The 17188-nt window shown below is 35.9% G+C and overlaps 3 protein-coding genes across 7 annotated transcripts; 1 reads left to right on the top strand and 2 right to left on the bottom strand.

Moving 5' to 3' along the window:
* The first annotated feature begins 144 nt into the window (after window positions 1–144).
* Window positions 145–10032, top strand: Herc4 (HECT and RLD domain containing E3 ubiquitin ligase 4). 4 transcript variants are annotated; one of them, XM_081981343.1, is made up of 16 exons: window positions 145–321; window positions 382–573; window positions 2210–2346; window positions 2686–2922; window positions 2972–3151; window positions 3209–3426; window positions 3651–3903; window positions 3957–4291; window positions 4345–4641; window positions 4695–4868; window positions 4923–5009; window positions 8095–8452; window positions 8508–8790; window positions 8844–9074; window positions 9128–9236; window positions 9288–10032. In XM_081981343.1, exons 2-16 carry the CDS (start codon window positions 485–487, stop codon window positions 9438–9440), a joined length of 3141 nt encoding a protein of 1046 aa, XP_081837469.1. In that variant the 5' UTR covers window positions 145–321; window positions 382–484; the 3' UTR covers window positions 9441–10032. The 4 variants fall into 4 exon arrangements, with proteins under 4 accessions (XP_081837469.1, XP_081837468.1, XP_081837471.1 ...); XM_081981342.1 differs by having other exon boundaries at window positions 2210–2361; XM_081981345.1 differs by having other exon boundaries at window positions 146–573; window positions 2670–2922.
* A 60-nt stretch (window positions 10033–10092) lies between these two features.
* LOC145730249 (uncharacterized) lies at window positions 10093–13190 on the bottom strand. Of its 2 annotated transcripts, none has more exons than XM_081981357.1 (7): window positions 13055–13190; window positions 12048–12327; window positions 11572–11871; window positions 11337–11520; window positions 11072–11283; window positions 10783–11018; window positions 10093–10728 (listed from the first exon to the last, which is right to left on the bottom strand). In XM_081981357.1, the coding sequence occupies exons 1-7, from the start codon at window positions 13094–13096 to the stop codon at window positions 10582–10584; spliced, it is 1401 nt and encodes a 466-aa protein (XP_081837483.1). In that variant the 5' UTR covers window positions 13097–13190; the 3' UTR covers window positions 10093–10581. The 2 variants fall into 2 exon arrangements, with proteins under 2 accessions (XP_081837483.1, XP_081837482.1); XM_081981356.1 differs by lacking the exon at window positions 13055–13190 and adding an exon at window positions 12501–12758.
* Window positions 12948–17188, bottom strand: DNAlig3 (DNA ligase 3). The gene is made up of 8 exons (XM_081981346.1): window positions 15807–17188; window positions 15434–15752; window positions 15162–15311; window positions 14695–15113; window positions 14251–14487; window positions 13813–14029; window positions 13373–13759; window positions 12948–13317 (listed from the first exon to the last, which is right to left on the bottom strand). Exons 1-8 carry the CDS (start codon window positions 16465–16467, stop codon window positions 13062–13064), a joined length of 2646 nt encoding a protein of 881 aa, XP_081837472.1. The 5' UTR covers window positions 16468–17188; the 3' UTR covers window positions 12948–13061.

The following is a 17188-nucleotide window of genomic DNA, read 5'->3' as shown; positions in this document are numbered from 1 at the left end:
TTAAACGTGTTCTATCAGTTCTTTATGATATGAAGAATTAATAATTAAAAACTGGTTGAAACAATTTGCCCATCCCTAGTTGTACTCAACCCTATCAAATAATACTTTTGACTTGACATAAAACAAGCTGTTTATGTCATCTGATCTGTCATCAATGTTTTGGTTGTGTCAAAAACTTCAAAAAGTCCCATTTATCATCAAAATTTGTATAGAAAGTAATAATAATGTTATTAATTTTTTGATTAGTTCGTTTTGTTCGTATGCAACAACATCGTTGGTCAAACAGACAAAAGTTCGATTGATCGCCTGCGTATTGACCTAGTAAATGTTATTCATATAATCCCTTTTGTGGTGGCTAAAGTGTTTTTTGGAACATTCTAGATTAAATTTTCCTGGAAATTGGAATACAAATAGTGACAAATACAATACCACATACTACAGATAATGATTTACGCGCTTTATTCCACAGTGAATAAGTGAAAATATGTATGCCTGGGGAAGTACTATTCATGGAGAATTAGGTCTTGGAGGTATTGAAGATGAACACATTTTAACACCCCGAGTTCTAGATTGGTAAGTTATGAATTATTTATATTAATAGCAGCAAACAAGCGCTTGCTTTTAATTCTGTTTAGTAAAATAAACTAAGCATACTATGCTAAGATTTTTAATTTTTTTAAATTTACAACTGCTTTAAAGTAGTGCTATTATAATAAATTAACCCTATCATGTGAACAAAGGTTATTACATTTTTTCTTTATCCTAATATATCATCTGCAGTTTGCAAGTTGAAACTTTTAAGTCACAAATTGCCTCAGTCTCTTTGGTTGAAGCAAAACGAATGTGACGTCATAATGATGTAATTTGACACAAAACTAATCTGATCATCCACCGCCCTCTGTACAAGAAAGCCAAGAAGGTGCATGCCAAAAATTCCAATATGGCCGAAATATGGGATTGACAGTTTGCATTTGTTTGTATTGTGGAAATTGAGTTTTTGGATGATTAAATTAATTTTTAAGGTTTAAAGTCAAGACTTGGGATTATTTGCCAAAGTAATTGTTGTTTATATGTTTATTGTTCTAGTGAAAGTGTAGTTTGTGTTCATTTTATTGTGTTATCACTATTGTTATTGTTCCTTCATTGTTCTATAATTTGTGGTTGGTTTTTTAACTTAAATTCTATTGCCTCTACAATATGCCGTCCACTGGTTGTTTGCCAAATTTCTAAAAGCAATTTGGTGAAAGGCCCAAAAGTGTCAGTCTTACTTTCTTCTTACTTTCCAAAAGACCCTGCTCGAACCCAACAGTGGTTGAAAGCTTTGAAGTGGAATGATTTTACTCCAACACAATACTCAGTGGTAAGTACAATATGCTTTCTCATTCAGTAAACTTATTGCCTCTTACATACATTGGTATGTGACTTATGTGAGTTACATTTTGAGGCCGCCTGCATTTTGAGAGCAACAAAGGTTTATTCTGAAGAAACAGGACAGCTTTTAGAAGTTTCATTGGCACATTTACATTTTAAAAGAAAGGTCTTGGTAATAATATAAAACCCATTTATCAGTTTTGCTTACCTAGATTCAAGGATTTCCAAATTTTCTTTGATTGAGCAGTTTTTACATTAGTTTGTTGTACTTTCCAAGACAAAGGGTTCTAACCAAACTTGCTTTGGCTGGACTTTATTGGATATAAAAAGCCATATCTATACATATCTGGATCAGGAATGAAGCGTTCTTTGATTTTTCACTCACAACTTCTAATCAACTACACGAAAAAATAAAAAAAAACATATTTTCTACTGCATCTCCATAGGTTTGTGTACAAAAAAAATCCGATAACGCCGCCATTAAAAGACACATTCTAGGCTTTCTTGTAAAGAAGGCGGTGGATCATCTGTCCAATAACGTAATTGTGACGTCACCTGTGTAGGCTCCATAGTATTTTTTTATCTGTAACATTCAGAACCAGATGGCGCTGCTACTGGTAGTGAAAACACAAAGATTCTCTCTTACAAAATTTAAAAATTATTACTAGAGCCTTTTTTGTTTAATAATGTTCTCTGTAAATTTGACTATGTTAGAAAATAGTAAATTATGGCATATGAATTGGGTTGCCAATCAATATAATTTCTTTGTTAATAAAATTGAATTTCAATACAATTTAGTAGGGAGTTTGTTAATTTTAAAGATAAAATATTCTTTTAGGTACTTGGCTAATAAAGTTGTAGAGTGTGCCTTGGGGGATAATCACACCCTCTTCCTTACCAATGAAGGAAAAGTGTTTTCTTGTGGCAACAACGATTATGGACAGTTAGGTCATGATCAGCCAAGGAAAAGGCCACGTACGTCTTTATTTAGTATGTAAACATTTTGCTTTATGTGTATTGGCTCTTAAAGGTGTATTTTGATATCAAAATAAGCTTCTCTATAATAGACAATGGTGACTTGGTTTTATTTTATACCACTCAAATTATCCCATTGACTATTATTCACAATTTGTTTGTGATTGTGTTGTTGCTCAACCTAGTTTTAAACCATAATAACTCATTTAAAAATCAAGAAAATGCTATTCATAATAATATGTCACAAAACATTCATTTAAGGCACATACTAACATGGTATAAGGTAATTACCAGTAAAGCCCTTTTAACACTAGTTTATAAAGTTTTATATTAAATCAGAGGCTGTCTCTGGTCTGGACGCGTACAATATAATACACGTGGCATGTGGAGCCACACATTCTGTAGCATTAAATCAGTGGGGACAAGTTTTTTCCTGGGGTTCTGACTATCACGGACAGTTAGGCCTGCAATTGGGGGAAAATATTCAACCGGTACCGAAAATAGTGAGAAACTTGGCTTCACATCATATTATACAGTTGGTGTGTGGTCAGAGGCATACAGTTGCTTTGACTAATAGTAAGATAACTTTTGTCTGTATTGTTTTCTTCTAACCGGAAGGTTCTAGGCGGAGATATATTAGCCTGGGGCGCCAATAATTTTGGTCAGCTGGGCATCGGGCTGTTTTCTTCTTACGAGGCCGTTCCAAAGCCTGTTTCTTCCTTAAGAGGCATTCCAATAGTTTTTGTAACTTGCGGTGCGAATCACACATTGGCAATTTCCAAGTCTGGAGCCGTATATGGATGGGGTAAAACCTCAACAGTAATTAAGTGCTACTTTTCAGCTAACCCAACATTGTTTCTAGGGAAAAACACTCGAGGTCAGTTAGGTTTAAATGACACGGAGAACAAAAAATTTCCGACTCAATTGAGAACTTTACGGAACTTACGTGTTAGATATATCGCTTGTGGTGAAGAGTTTTCAGCCTTTTTGACTTTGGACGGTGGAGTTTTTACGTGTGGAGCTGGCATGTATGGACAATTAGGACATGGAAATAATTCCAATGAAATTCTACCCAGACAAGTATGTAAACTGATTGTACATCAATGTATTGGTAGTTTGTGATTGCAAGCTGAAAGCTGCTTTTTTTGACCAATCACAAACTACTGTCAGAGTTCTCCAGAATCATTTTGAAAGTGCCAGAAGGCTCTAACAAGTGTTTTATTGTTCGTTATTATTTTGTGAACATTATAAGAATAAAAGTTGAACTAGAACTGAATCAAACTTAACACACCAATAATGTTTAGGTTATAGAATTAATGGGATCCACAATCACGCAAATAGCGTGCGGTCGACAACATTGTCTTGCTTTTGTGCCTTCCAGAGGTCGAGTGTACAGTTTTGGTATTGGTGGTTCCGGCCAATTAGGAGTGAGAAAAACGAACAGCGCTTGCACCCCCCAGGCCGTTTTAGGTCCGTGGATTTCGCCCGGTGGTAGTTCGCTGATAACATCCGATAATAAAAACGGTCTTAATCTAGTCATTCATAGGATTTTTGCTGGTTTGGTTACCATACACTGAATTTAGATGATTAATATAGTAAATAACTTTCAGGTGGTGATCACTGTTTTGTTTCGGTGGTGCCGCAAGATCGAAAGATTCCTCCTTGTGATTATAGGGAGTACGATCCTCGTACTCAGATTTTAACTGTTACGACTACGTATATAAAGTCGTTGTTGCGTATGTCAAGTGAGAAACCGGTGGATCAGGATGTGATTAGTTTTTTAGAAACTGCTTTCAAAAGTTTGGCTTGTCTGAACGGATCTTTTTTATTAGAAGATGATAGACATTACTATTGTACTAGTAAACATCATGGGATTGATATGAGACTGGCTGAGAACGCTTTCGATCTTATATCAAAAATTGAAAATGAAACTATACAAGACTTGGTATGTTTTTTTGTTAAAAAAGCAAATAATAACTAATGTTTGTGGTTTTCTAGATATACACGGGTATCACTGAAGGCATTCTAAGTCAACTGACTCCAAGTCCTCCAGATGTGGAGTCTCTCCGGATATATTTAATTTTGCCTTTATATCATGAATTTAACAATCCTAAAGAATATCCAAAACTGCAAAAACCTTTTGCTTCGGGGGTGTTGCGTTTAAATAAAACGGCAAACAAAGTGGTGGGGGGTTGGTGGACCATGATGACACCCGACTATTTTGAAAAGTTAATAAACATTTTTAAAAATGTTGCCAGCTACATTTTAATGAACCAAAAGATACCTCAAGGCAGAGTAAGACATTTTTCTGTTAACCTGTTTGGTTAATTAACGTTTTTGCTTTTTAGACTGTATACTATGATGCTGCTCTAGTCGCTATGTTAGATTTAATGGCCTACCTGAACAAACTGAACCATAACGAAGACGGTTTAAAAGTTCCTTACGATATATTCCATATAAACGAATTGCACGATTATTTAGATGTACGAGTGGACTATGTTATGTGGTTGTCTGATAATGACGTAAGTGATATCGCTCCCAAACTGGATCGTGCAGGTTTTAATCCAATGTTTTAGTCGGGAAAGCTGTTTCTTTGTAGTTATCCATTTCTTTTTGATGCTCACGCCAAGTTGAAATTGTTGGAGACTGACCAAGCTTTGCAAGTAAGTATTTCGTTAATGCCTAAAAGATAACTTCTGACTGTGAGACTACAAGAAAACGAAGTACCAAAATGGGTTTTCCAACGATATATAAACTTTAATTGGTTGGGGATATGCTATGGCTTCGGCAGAGGTAAAACTTAAATATTTCATGAATTGATTTCAATTACCAGAAACCTCTAGGACCATTTTAAAAGTACCTACTTACTTACTACTAACCTTTTAAAAAATGCCAGAAGCTTCTACAAGTCTCTTAAACCTTCCCAGTTGTGTTTTAAATTATCAGAGGCCTCTAGGACGGTTTTGAATGTGCCAGAGGGCTCTACAAGTGTCTTAAACATTACCAGACTTATTTTAAATTCTCAGAGGCCTCTAGAGTTCTCTAAGTGCTACTGGCAACTTTCTAAAGCTTCCCAGAACTTTCTTAAATTACCAAAAACCTCTAGGGTCATTTTGAAAGTTTGATAAACCTGTAAATGCTATTGAGAACCTTCTAAAAACTGCCAGTGGCCTCTACAAGTCTCTTAAACCTTCCCAGTTGTGTTTTAAATTATCAGAGGCCTCTAGGACGGTTTTGAATGTGCCAGAGGGCTCTACAAGTGTCTTAAACATTACCAGACTTATTTTAAATTCTCAGAGGCCTCTAGAGTTCTCTAAATGCTACTGGCAACTTTCTAAAGCTTCCCAGAGCTGATTTAAATTGGTAAAAGCCTCTAGGGCCATTTTGAAAGTTCCATAAACCTCTAAATGCTATTGAGAACCTTGTAAAAACTGCCAGTGGCCTCTACAAGTCTCTTAAACCTTCCCAGTTGTGTTTTAAATTATCAGAGGCCTCTAGGACGGTTTTGAATGTGCCAGAGAGCTCTACAAGTGTCTTAAACATTACCAGACTTATTTTAAATTTTCAGAAGAGCCTCTAGAGTTCTCTAAGTGCTACTGACAACTTTCTAAAGCTTCCCAGAACTGTTTTAAATTGGTAAAGGCCTTTAGGGCCATTTTGAAAGTTTCATAAAGCTCTAAATGCTATTGAGAGTCTTGTAAAAACTGCCAGTGGCCTCTACAAGTCTCTTAAATCTTCCCAGTTGTGTTTTAAATTATCAGAGGCCTCTGGGACTGTTTTGAATGTGCCAGAGAGCTCTACAAGTGGCAGCTTAAACATTACCAGACTTATTTTAAATTCTCAGAAGCCTCTAGACTTCTGAGTGCTACTGACAACTTTCTAAAGCTTTCCAGAACTTTTAAATTACCAAAGGCTTCTCGAGCCAATTTGAAAGTTCCATAAACCTCTAAATGCTATTGAGAGTCTTGTAAAAACTGCCAGTGGCCTCTACAAGTCTCTTAAACCTTCCCAGTTGTGTTTTAAATTATCAGAGGCCTCTAGGACGGTTTTGAATGTGCCAGAGGGCTCTACAAGTGTCTTAAACATTACCAGACTTATTTTAAATTCTCAGAGGCCTCTAGAGTTCTCTAAATGCTACTGACAACTTTCTAAAGCTTCCCAGAACTTTTTTAAATTACCAAAGGCCTCTAGGGCCATTTTGAAAGTTTCATAAACCTCTAAATGCTATTGAGAACCTTGTAAAAACTGCCAGTGGCCTCTACAAGTCTCTTAAATCTTCCCAGTTGTGTTTTAAATTATCAGAGGCCTCTAGGACTGTTTTGAATGTGCCAGAGAGCTCTACAAGTGGCAGCTTAAACATTACCAGACTTATTTTAAATTCTCAGAGGCCTCTAGAGTTCTCTAAGTGCTACTGGCAACTTTCTAAAGCTTCCCAGAACTGTTTTAAATTGCTAAAGGCCTCTAGGGCCATTTTGAAAGTTCCATAAACCTCTAAATGCTATTGAGAGTCTTGTAAAAACTGCCAGTGGCCTCTACAAGTCTCTTAAACCTTCACAGTTGTGTTTTAAATTATCAGAGGCCTCTAGGACTGTTTTGAATGTGCCAGAGAGCTCTACAAGTGTCTTAAACATTACCAGACTTATTTTAAATTTTCAGAAGAGCCTCTAGAGTTCTCTAAGTGCTACTGACAACTTTCTAAAGCTTCCCAGAACTGTTTTAAATTGGTAAAGGCCTTTAGGGCCATTTTGAAAGTTTCATAAACCTCTAAATGCTATTGAGAGTCTTGTAAAAACTGCCAGTGGCCTCTACAAGTCTCTTAAATCTTCCCAGTTGTGTTTTAAATTATCAGAGGCCTCTAGGACTGTTTTGAATGTGCCAGAGAGCTCTACAAGTGGCAGCTTAAACATTACCAGACTTATTTTAAATTCTCAGAAGCCTCTAGACTTCTGAGTGCTACTGACAACTTTCTAAAGCTTTCCAGAACTTTTAAATTACCAAAGGCTTCTCGAGCCAATTTGAAAGTTCCATAAACCTCTAAATGCTATTGAGAGTCTTGTAAAAACTGCCAGTGGCCTCTACAAGTCTCTTAAACCTTCCCAGTTGTGTTTTAAATTATCAGAGGCCTCTAGGACGGTTTTGAATGTGCCAGAGGGCTCTACAAGTGTCTTAAACATTACCAGACTTATTTTAAATTCTCAGAGGCCTCTAGAGTTCTCTAAGTGCTACTGACAACTTTCTAAAGCTTCCCAGAACTTTTTTAAATTACCAAAGGCCTCTAGGGCCATTTTGAAAGTTTCATAAACCTCTAAATGCTATTGAGAACCTTCTAAAAACTGCCAGTGGCCTCTACAAGTGTCTTAAACCTATCCAGGCTTGTTTTCAATTGTCGGAGGCTTCTAGGACCGTTTTGAATGTGCCAAATACCTCTAAATACTACTGAGAACTTTCTGAAAAGTTCCAGAGGCCTCTACAAGTTCAAGCCTCTCTCTACACACAACTTTCTAGATCTGTTTTGAATTGTCAGAAATCTCTAGGACCATTTTGAAAGTGCCAAGGGCATCTAAGGGTGTCTTAAACCTTCCAAGAATTGTTTTAAATTGTCAAAAACTTCTAGATCCATTAAGAAAGTGTCAGTAGCCTCTAAATGTTCCTGACAACATTCTAAAAATTGTCAGAGACAAGTGTTCTAAACCTTTCATTTGACTGTGAAATGTTTTGTCTAATGGGAGATTGGTTTTGAATCTATAGATGCAAAACGCAATGCAAAGCGCAGCTAGACAAGCCGTGTTGGAAGCGATGTTCAGTCCGGCTCGAATGGTTTCCGTCAATCAGTTTTTGGTTTTGAATGTAACTCGCGATCATATTGTGGAGGACACTTTGAGGGAATTAAGTAGCGTCAATCCAAATGATTTAAAAAAACCTTTAAAGATCAAATTTTGCGGCGAAGAGGCTGAAGATGCCGGTGGCGTAACTAAAGAGTTTTTCATGCTGCTACTGCGAGAAATTCTTGATCCAAAATATGGAATGTTTAAAGAGTATGAAGAAACTAGGGCCATCTGGTTTTCAGAGAATCCTTTAGAAGAAACTAACGTGTATTTTCTGATTGGTTAGTGATGATGTTTAAGGATAGTTTATGAGCCATATCGATCATCTGTTTCCAGGTATGATATGCGGTTTGGCCATTTACAACTTTACAATCATTGACATACCATTCCCTTTGGCGTTATACAAAAAACTGTTAAACGAACCAGTTGGACTGGTTGATCTCAAAGACTTGTCACCCTCCATGGCTAATTCTCTAAAAAGTTTATTGGACTATGAGGGGGATGATATGCAGGACGTGTTTGGGTTGGCTTTTGACATCAACCGTGATATTTGGGGTGACATAATCACCGTCGAATTAAAACCGAACGGTTCAAATATTCCAGTTACGCAAGAAAACAAGTTTGTAAGTTTACTTATTAGGAAAACAACTATTGTCTCTATATTTTGTTTAGGCACGAGTACGTAGCACTGTACGTGGATTATATATTCAAAAGAAGTGTGGAAGCTCAATATAACGCGTTCCATGACGGATTTATGAAAGTTTGCGACGGGAGGGTGTTGCAACTTTTCCATTCCCACGAACTGATGGCCATTGTCATAGGAAACGAGAATTATGATTGGCACGCGTTAGAAGAAGCTGCCGAGTATAAAAACGGATATAAATCCTCAGATCCTACTATAAGGTAGGTAACACTCACTCAAAAGTATAAAGTTTTCAATGTTAAGGAATTTGTAGGTATTTCTGGGAAGTTATACACGAAATGTCTTTGGAAGACAAGAAGAACTTTCTACTATTTTTAACAGGAACCTACAGAATACCAATTCAGGGAATGAAAGCTATTAAAGTGAGTGCACTGGTTGGGTCATTGTTTTAGCATCAAGCATGTTAATTTCAGATTATAATACAACCAACGGCTGACGACAAGTTTCTGCCAGTCGCTCATACTTGTTTCAACTTGTTGGACTTACCCCGGTATAAAACCAAAGAAAGGCTCAGATACAAATTGATGCAGGCTATACAGCAGACTCAAGGTTTTTCATTGGTTTGAATCAAATCGACTTAGCGTAAATTCTATAAAATATACCTCTATTTTTTCTAATAAAGCGATTTGTACCTCCTCGTTATAGAAGCTCAATACTTCACCTTGAATGCATTCATAGGGGTTTGCTTTAGTTTAGTTTATACAAGTCATAGTAAAAAGATCTGGTCAACTTTTTGCACTATTGTGCCACAATAACGTTTTTTTTTCCTTTTTACAATATTTTTATTTATATGTTTTTCATTACCAAAATACACCTAATGTACCTAATATTGTCTTATTTTTTTTGAGGAGATTAGTTCAAGTGCCTTTATAAACCAGAGAATACAATGTTTTCAAGGTAAGAATGGAATAAGAGGTCTGGGAAACCTCAAACTGTTTGAACTGCTGATTTTATCAATACTACCAGTGTTGCCCAATATTCCCTCCATTCTTAACTTGAACGCTGTATATTAATTATTTTTTTAATGTGGAAGTAATTTTGTATATACTTGTTGATTATTTGTTTAGTTATTTACAACTTGATGTGCTCTGATTGGACTTATTAGTCATACAGCTTCCGATTTTGTTGCCTGCCGCATTAAAAACGTTTTACTATTAATCTGTGTTTTTTTTTAGTTTGATGCAATTATTTTTAAGGGTATAATAATGAAAAACCAAATGTTTTAGCACTCTTGTAATGTGTATATTAATCAGCAGGATATACACCAATTAAATAAAAATGTCACCAGTTTGATGACAACTATTTACACATAATATCTTATTAATAAATAATATCAATAATCACCACTTAAGTTAAAACACACTCACACCTTACAATTTACTTAAAAAAGATTAACTACTATTTTGAAAATAAAGTTCACTCAAATATTGATTTCATAATTCTAGAAAATGTAGAAAATAACATTTTGTATACAATTTGGCAACGTGGTTAAACAAAAAAATGTCAGGGCTTAAGAAATACACAAATGCTGCGTGTATACTTTGTTACTTTTGCCAATAAGTTTTAATTTTCCGTTCTACTAACTTTACTACCTTGACAGATCTACATTATAACTTTCGGTCAAATTTAAGACTTAAAATAAGTTATCGATTCGATATTTTGAGATCACATAAAAATAAATAAGTCGTAACTATCACAATGTCTCGTCTACAAAATGAGTTTTTCCTGTTTCACAGCCTCTCCCACGTGATTTTTCTTTTTCTGGTGTTTGTTCAAGCTACTTTTATCGTGATAGCGATTCTCGCAAACAGGACACGCGTACGGCGTTTCACCGGTATGTATTCGTAGGTGAATCTAAAGAAAAAACAGTTTTGCGTTACAGAACCTAAAACGGTAAAATTAACTTACCCGCCAGGTTCCTCTGTAATTGAAACATTTTCCGCAAAAGTGACAGGAAAACGGTTTTTCTCCCGTATGCGTTCTTTTGTGAACTTCATAGTGGGCTTTCAGTGAGAAGGGTTTATTACATGTTTCGCATTTAAATCTTTGAGGCGTGGTCCCCAGATGGTTCATTTCGTGCGTCTTGAGGGCGGCTTTGGTTTTGAAAAACTTATGGCAAAATGAACATTGAAAGGGTCGCTCACCTAACAGTAAAAATTGCATTATTTCATGAAATAGTTCAAAGTGTCATATGAACCTGTATGGCCTCGTATATGCCCGTCTAGTTGTATTTTAGTTCGAAAACTTTTAGCACAATAATTACATAAGTAGTTTTTCAGTTTAGGTCCTTCATCTTTTTTTGGCCTTTTTTTGTACTGAACCTTAATTCCCTGATGGATTAACTGATGATTGGCAAAGCCTGATCGGCTGGCAAACACTTTAGGGCATAACTCACACTTTAAATTCAATCTATAAAAACCTTATGTCAACCTAAATGACATAAAAACCTTAAAATTGCTCACCTAACGCGGTTTTCAATGTAGCCTGGTTTTAGCTCAACTTCACCTAAAGCTAATCGGTGCCTGTACACATGCTTGAAATGTGCGGGATACAACTGAAATCCTTTGCCGCAATAATTACAAATATACGGAGTTTCACCCGTGTGGATATTCATGTGTTCGTTACGTCGTCTTATAGTGGAAAATTCTACAAGTTTCATGAATAAAAAACCCGAATTTTTTATTTTTAAACAGAAACCTTTAGAGCATATTTCACATTGGTACAATGTAAAAGTTTTAGGTCTGCAACTCATATTTTCTTTGTAATGGGAACACAATTTGGACTTACTGGTAAAAGTACCGCCACACGCTTTACAAACAGGAATCTCACTATTGGAGGGATCATCATCATCCTCTTCAGTGTCTACTTCCACTTTCAGTCTGCGCTTTCTTCTTGAATTGGATTTTTGTGTTTTTTTATAGTTTAGACGTTTTTTAACACGTCGTTTTCGTAGGGAGGTTGTTTCTTCTTCTTCTTCTGGATCACTTGTCTGATCCCCTGTCATTGATAAAATAAAAATATGTGACTTTTTTTTTGGTGACATATTTTTTTAAATATTACACAGATTGATTAATTTGACCAACCTCATGACATCACAAAAAAGCGAGCAAAAAAGGATTGTGGAGTGCAATCTAACTTCAGCCAATAAAATTTCAATACATAAAATAAATTACCTGAATCCTCCTTGGTACATATAAAGCTTGCAGTATCTTCAAAGGAGCTGTCATTATCAAAGAAAAAATCATTACTAACTTCATCGCAATTAATTCCATATTGGAGCTGTTTAATATCATCATTCAAAACATTTAGTTTTGACTCTTTTTCTTCGGCTTCCAGTACTAATCTAAGCACAGCATTGTTGGCTTTACATTTGTCTGCAAACCTTCTTATTTCTTGCAAATAGTTTGAACAGGTTATACACACATTGGTTGGAAGAACATCATTTGGTACAATCTAATAAAATTAAGACTTTATTAAGAGCAGTAAAAACTCAAAGCATGTTGGTGAACAATTTATGATTTGTTTAAAACCACTTTTGACTGAATCTGTCTCTTGCTTACTGTAAACTGCAGTACATGCATTAATGCTGTACTTACTGCTAGATACAATTTATATCAAATAATTACCTCTATATCACTAATTGCTTTAAATATTAAGGACAAACTGGTGTCTATCAGGGGCTTTAAATCGCCGGATATTAAGCAAACCCTACAAATGTTGGGAAAGTCTCTCGAATTTATTTTCAGGTAATCATCCATAATGTCCATTCCATTAACGTTATATTTACATGGAAAATTATAAAAAGAAGTACAATTTTGTATATTTTATTATGCTTGTTGTTTTGATTAGATTTTAGACATTTTGCATAACTGGGTACTTGTCAATGTCAGTAGTAGATAACGCTTCAAGCAAAGAGGTAATTTGACAGATAACAGCCATATTAGTAGGCAACACTTTATTCATGTTTATGTAACCATGGTTGCCTATCTAGCAGCGCAAGTCGTATCCTACATATTTTTAGCAAAACTTATTCTTATTAGGGTTACGTAGGTAACAAATCGAACATCAAATCATTATCTTTTCGAGTACATTTTTAGTTTTATTAATTAATTAGTCGTTGATAATAATAACGTGGTAAACAAGAATTTGATATTAAACACACAAGAAAAAACTAAATCACCGTAAATTTAACTGCCAACAGTGTTTCTGTACACCAATTCATCTTTAGGGTTAATGGAATGAGCCCAAGTAACGCAGTAAGTTTCAATCGGCTGCAAAGCCATTTTATTGATCGAATCCACGATCCAATTACAGTGCACGTGATGACAGGTGTTAGGCCAATGTTTGGCAGTATGTGTAATCACGTCACTGTCGTGAAAAATATAACTGGCTTGCTGGCAGTTTTTGGGTTTTACTGTGGTTCCGCCATACGCAATAAAATACCTGTAAAAAAGAAACCACTTTCCCAATCAATGTTACAATCAATGGATTCAAATACCTTTCAGCCTGTGTTGGTTCAGATGTTGCAAATAAAGACATAATACCCTTAAACAAATCAGGTAAAGGGTTTTTTACTTGTACCCGCAGAGAATCAGTTTTTCGCAGGAAATCTTCCATGTTTTTCTCTTTAGTGCGATCATTTTTCTTTCTGATTTTCTTCGGTTCAGATGAAGTGTCTCCATCATCATGAATTTTGCGTTTTTTCGGCGAATCTACACTGGTAGTTGTTTCATCACCAGAGTCATTTAACTCAGCCTTGTACTGCTTTAACAATAAACTGACATCAGTGTTCTCTTTGGAGTTTTTAAATAAAACTTTCAATTCTTTCAGACTGGTTGCTGTTTCCCAAGTTTTGTCCGTTCTAATTTTAGTCACCCTGGGAAATCTACCCCAAAAATCTTTAGAGAATGAGATAGGGAATAAGAAAGTGTCTAAAACCTGATTGAAATTCCAGCGGCAGTATGAACGTCGTGTTGTTGAGTGAATTCGGCTCCGGTGATTTCCCAAACAGGCTGTTGTTTTGGATCGATTGCTACAAAATCCGGCACCATTGTTCTGGTGCAATTCAACCAATCGGGGACTTTGTTCGGATCACCACTGATTTTTTCCATTTTCAATTCCTTCTGCAATCTTTCTAACGTTTTATCGTCGTGACCTGTTTGGATGGTAATCACTTACTTTTTATATAAAAATACCTCAATTTGTTAGTAAAAGCACTGAAATGATCCCAACTTTTAGGCCCGTCAGGATTTTTTTATTCTAAATGATTTGATAAGAACATGCTGGGAATTACTCAAGGATTTTTAGTATTTGGTTAGTGAAAATACTACTGAAATAATACTACTGAAAATACTAAGAAAATACTACTGAAAATACCAGTATGAACTTTGGTTACAGTACAAAACCGCTTGGTTTTTTCATTGTAACATCCCATTAAAAAAACGGACATCATTCCTCCTTTTTGTCCAGTACCGTACCAAGCTCCAAGAACAACTAAATCGGCACTATCGGCCATAGCGCCACCAAACAAATAGTCTTTTTTCACTTTAAGCCAGTGCCGTTTCCCTGGCTCGTATTTACTCATTTTATCCTTAATCACTAGTCCCTCAAGCCCTAAAATCACCATTTGATCACATGCCCATATAAGGTCTGTCCACAGAGAGAATCTCCAACTAGTAATCAGAGAAATAGCTACATCTATTGGTCACAAGTCATAGTCACGTGAGCATTCAACCAATTGACATTTACTGTTTCTGAGTTGGAAACCAATCAGGGATTGCTTCTGGGAACAGACCTATAATATAACAATATCACACACACCTAACTTCAAAACCTTAGCAATCATCTCTGCTAGGACCTTTGGTTCATCAATTTCGCGCATCTCAGAAAAAACAATATGATTGGGCACTTCCGTCATGTTCTGGTTTAAAATTTGCTTTCTCTCACACAAAGGCTTACCCAACAAACTTTCCCCGTTATAGTACAAACAATCAAAGACAAACAAACACACTGTAGCATCCTGAAACTGAGCTTTTTTGTGCACACCCAGAGTACCAAAAGGTAAAGGTTTTTCTGTTTTAGTGTCCATCATTAAAATTTCCGTATCCAGTATCAAATCTTTGGCGTGTGGGAAAGCTTTAGGAATATAATCTTTAAAATGCGCCACTTTATGAGGCATAACAGGTTTAAGTGCTCTGGAATAGTATTTAAATTCGTTTCCTTGTTTGTGTACTTGTACCCTGCAACCGCCTTGAATATTATTGAATCAAAAATGTTAAAAAAAAGACCTTTCTCCATCATATTTAATCTCAGAAAACATTCCATTTGGACATTTTTTCATGGCGTATTCTACGGACTTACAAGCTTCAGCCAACATTGGAAAAACTGGTGTTAATAGTTTAATTTCTGCACTTTGGACAGTGCGATTTCTAAAACATCTACAACAACCATTGGTTATTTAATTTAGAAACTGATGTTAGAGCCAAAAATTGAAAAGTAATTAACAAATCCAAACAATTTTATATACCTAAGACATAATTAATAAAAATAACCAACTTACCTTTCTACTACACCATCTAAATCTTTAGAAGCCTGATAAACATTATAAGCATCAGGATGTATGCCTTCTAAAATATGTTTTGGCCCTGCCCCCATTCTTAAATCGTGCTTAATTAATCTAATCAGTGTTTTTAAATCATCAGCAGTTAAAAACTTTAAAATGCTTTCAAAGTGGCTGATTTGCTCATCCTCTTTTGTAAGTTTTGCTAGACGTTCTAAAAACTTATCAATCTCCTGTATGGTTACAGTAGATTCCTGGGGAACAGGGTTAAACTTGCAGCTTTTAGTATAAAAATGACTAATGGTGGCACTGACATCACCTTAAAAACCAGTTTTGAATATTCAAAAAAAGTCCAGCTTTGCATGCAACTAACCCTGTTCTAAGTGTTCCAACATTTCATCCTGATCCTCTACAAATATTTTACTGAAAAGTTTAACAAGCTGTTTATTTTGTAAGTTGTAAATTCTTTTTACACTGCCAGGTAACAACAACCTGCACCAAATCTCTATGTCACCCTTAAAAGTTGTACCATCAGCGCCGTTCTTAAAAAATATCTTAATTATGCCTGTTTTCTCAAGATAACTAGGATATTTGGCCACTTTCTCCACAATACATTGAAATGTCTCAAATAAATTGTCTAGGTTTGGGATCAAGTCAATTTGTTTAGCAGGTTTTAATTTAGCTTTATTTTTTTTAACCTTGGTGGGGGTTTTAGGGGTAATACCAGCCAATTGATTCGCCTGATCAATTTTATCATTTATGACTTGCTTAAGATCACTAGACAGAGAATCAAAACCAGCCAGATCATCCACAGTTTCAATGCGTTTTGTGGTGGCCCGCTGTTTTTTGAAGATATCAAACAAGCAATCCACGTGATGCCAGTTTTTCATTTTACCATCCGCAAACGGATTTGGAACGATTTTAGCAATCCTAAGTTCACCTTGCAAGCATTTTTGTTTACACTTCTTGCAACCCGCCCGACCGTTTTTGGCCACATCGACTTCAAACACTTTCTCCTCCTCAGTATCCGACATTTTTTAGATTAAATTTAAAATTTACCGGACTAACATAACAAATTTTTTAAAAATTAATGAATTATTCCCAAAATAAAATTGAAAAATGCACTAACCTCACTCTAACCAAACAAAAAAACCCTGTTATGTGTCAAAATTAGCTGTTAGAATGATGTCAAAACAATAAACAATGGCCAAAAACCACTGTCCACAGTACAATGCCTGTGATTGGTAAAAAAAAAAGTTTTCATCTTGACCAATCACAAACCATAAAAGTTTTTTTTTTTTTGCTCTGTTTAATGGCGTTACCAACTAGGGTATTCTGCCAGCTCGATACGAAAGAGGCTCAGATAGTCGGGCTTGTGCCCCTGAGCCCCAGATAGCTACTAAAAGTTCTAAATAATCGCTTAAAGGCACGATCCGAGCAAAAGATGTAGTCCTTCCTCGTGGAAACTATAACCGTCACTGTCACATCCACGTGGTCTTCTCCTAGGTTTTCACCCTTTCCGCCCTTTGGAAGTGCACCGCACAAGACAATTCCCCGTAGACTTTTAGGAATCGACTTTTCCACCCAGAGCTCCCACCATCTCCACTCGACCGGCTACGGAGTTCGGTCGTCAACTTCAAATTTCTCAGAACACCGTTTCAAGAAACGTGGTTTCTTAGCGACACAAAATGGCGCCCACGAAACAGACGTGCGGTACGTTTCAAGTTGAAAATCGAACTGACCATAAAAGTTATG

The sequence above is a fragment of the Ips typographus genome, linkage group LG6 (assembly GCF_016097725.1).
Source record: "Ips typographus isolate SLU linkage group LG6, UJ_Ityp_2.0, whole genome shotgun sequence".
Classification (NCBI taxonomy): Eukaryota; Metazoa; Arthropoda; class Insecta; order Coleoptera; family Curculionidae; genus Ips; species Ips typographus.
Note: the sequence above shows the minus strand (reverse complement) of the source record. Positions and strands in the feature narration are given on the sequence as shown.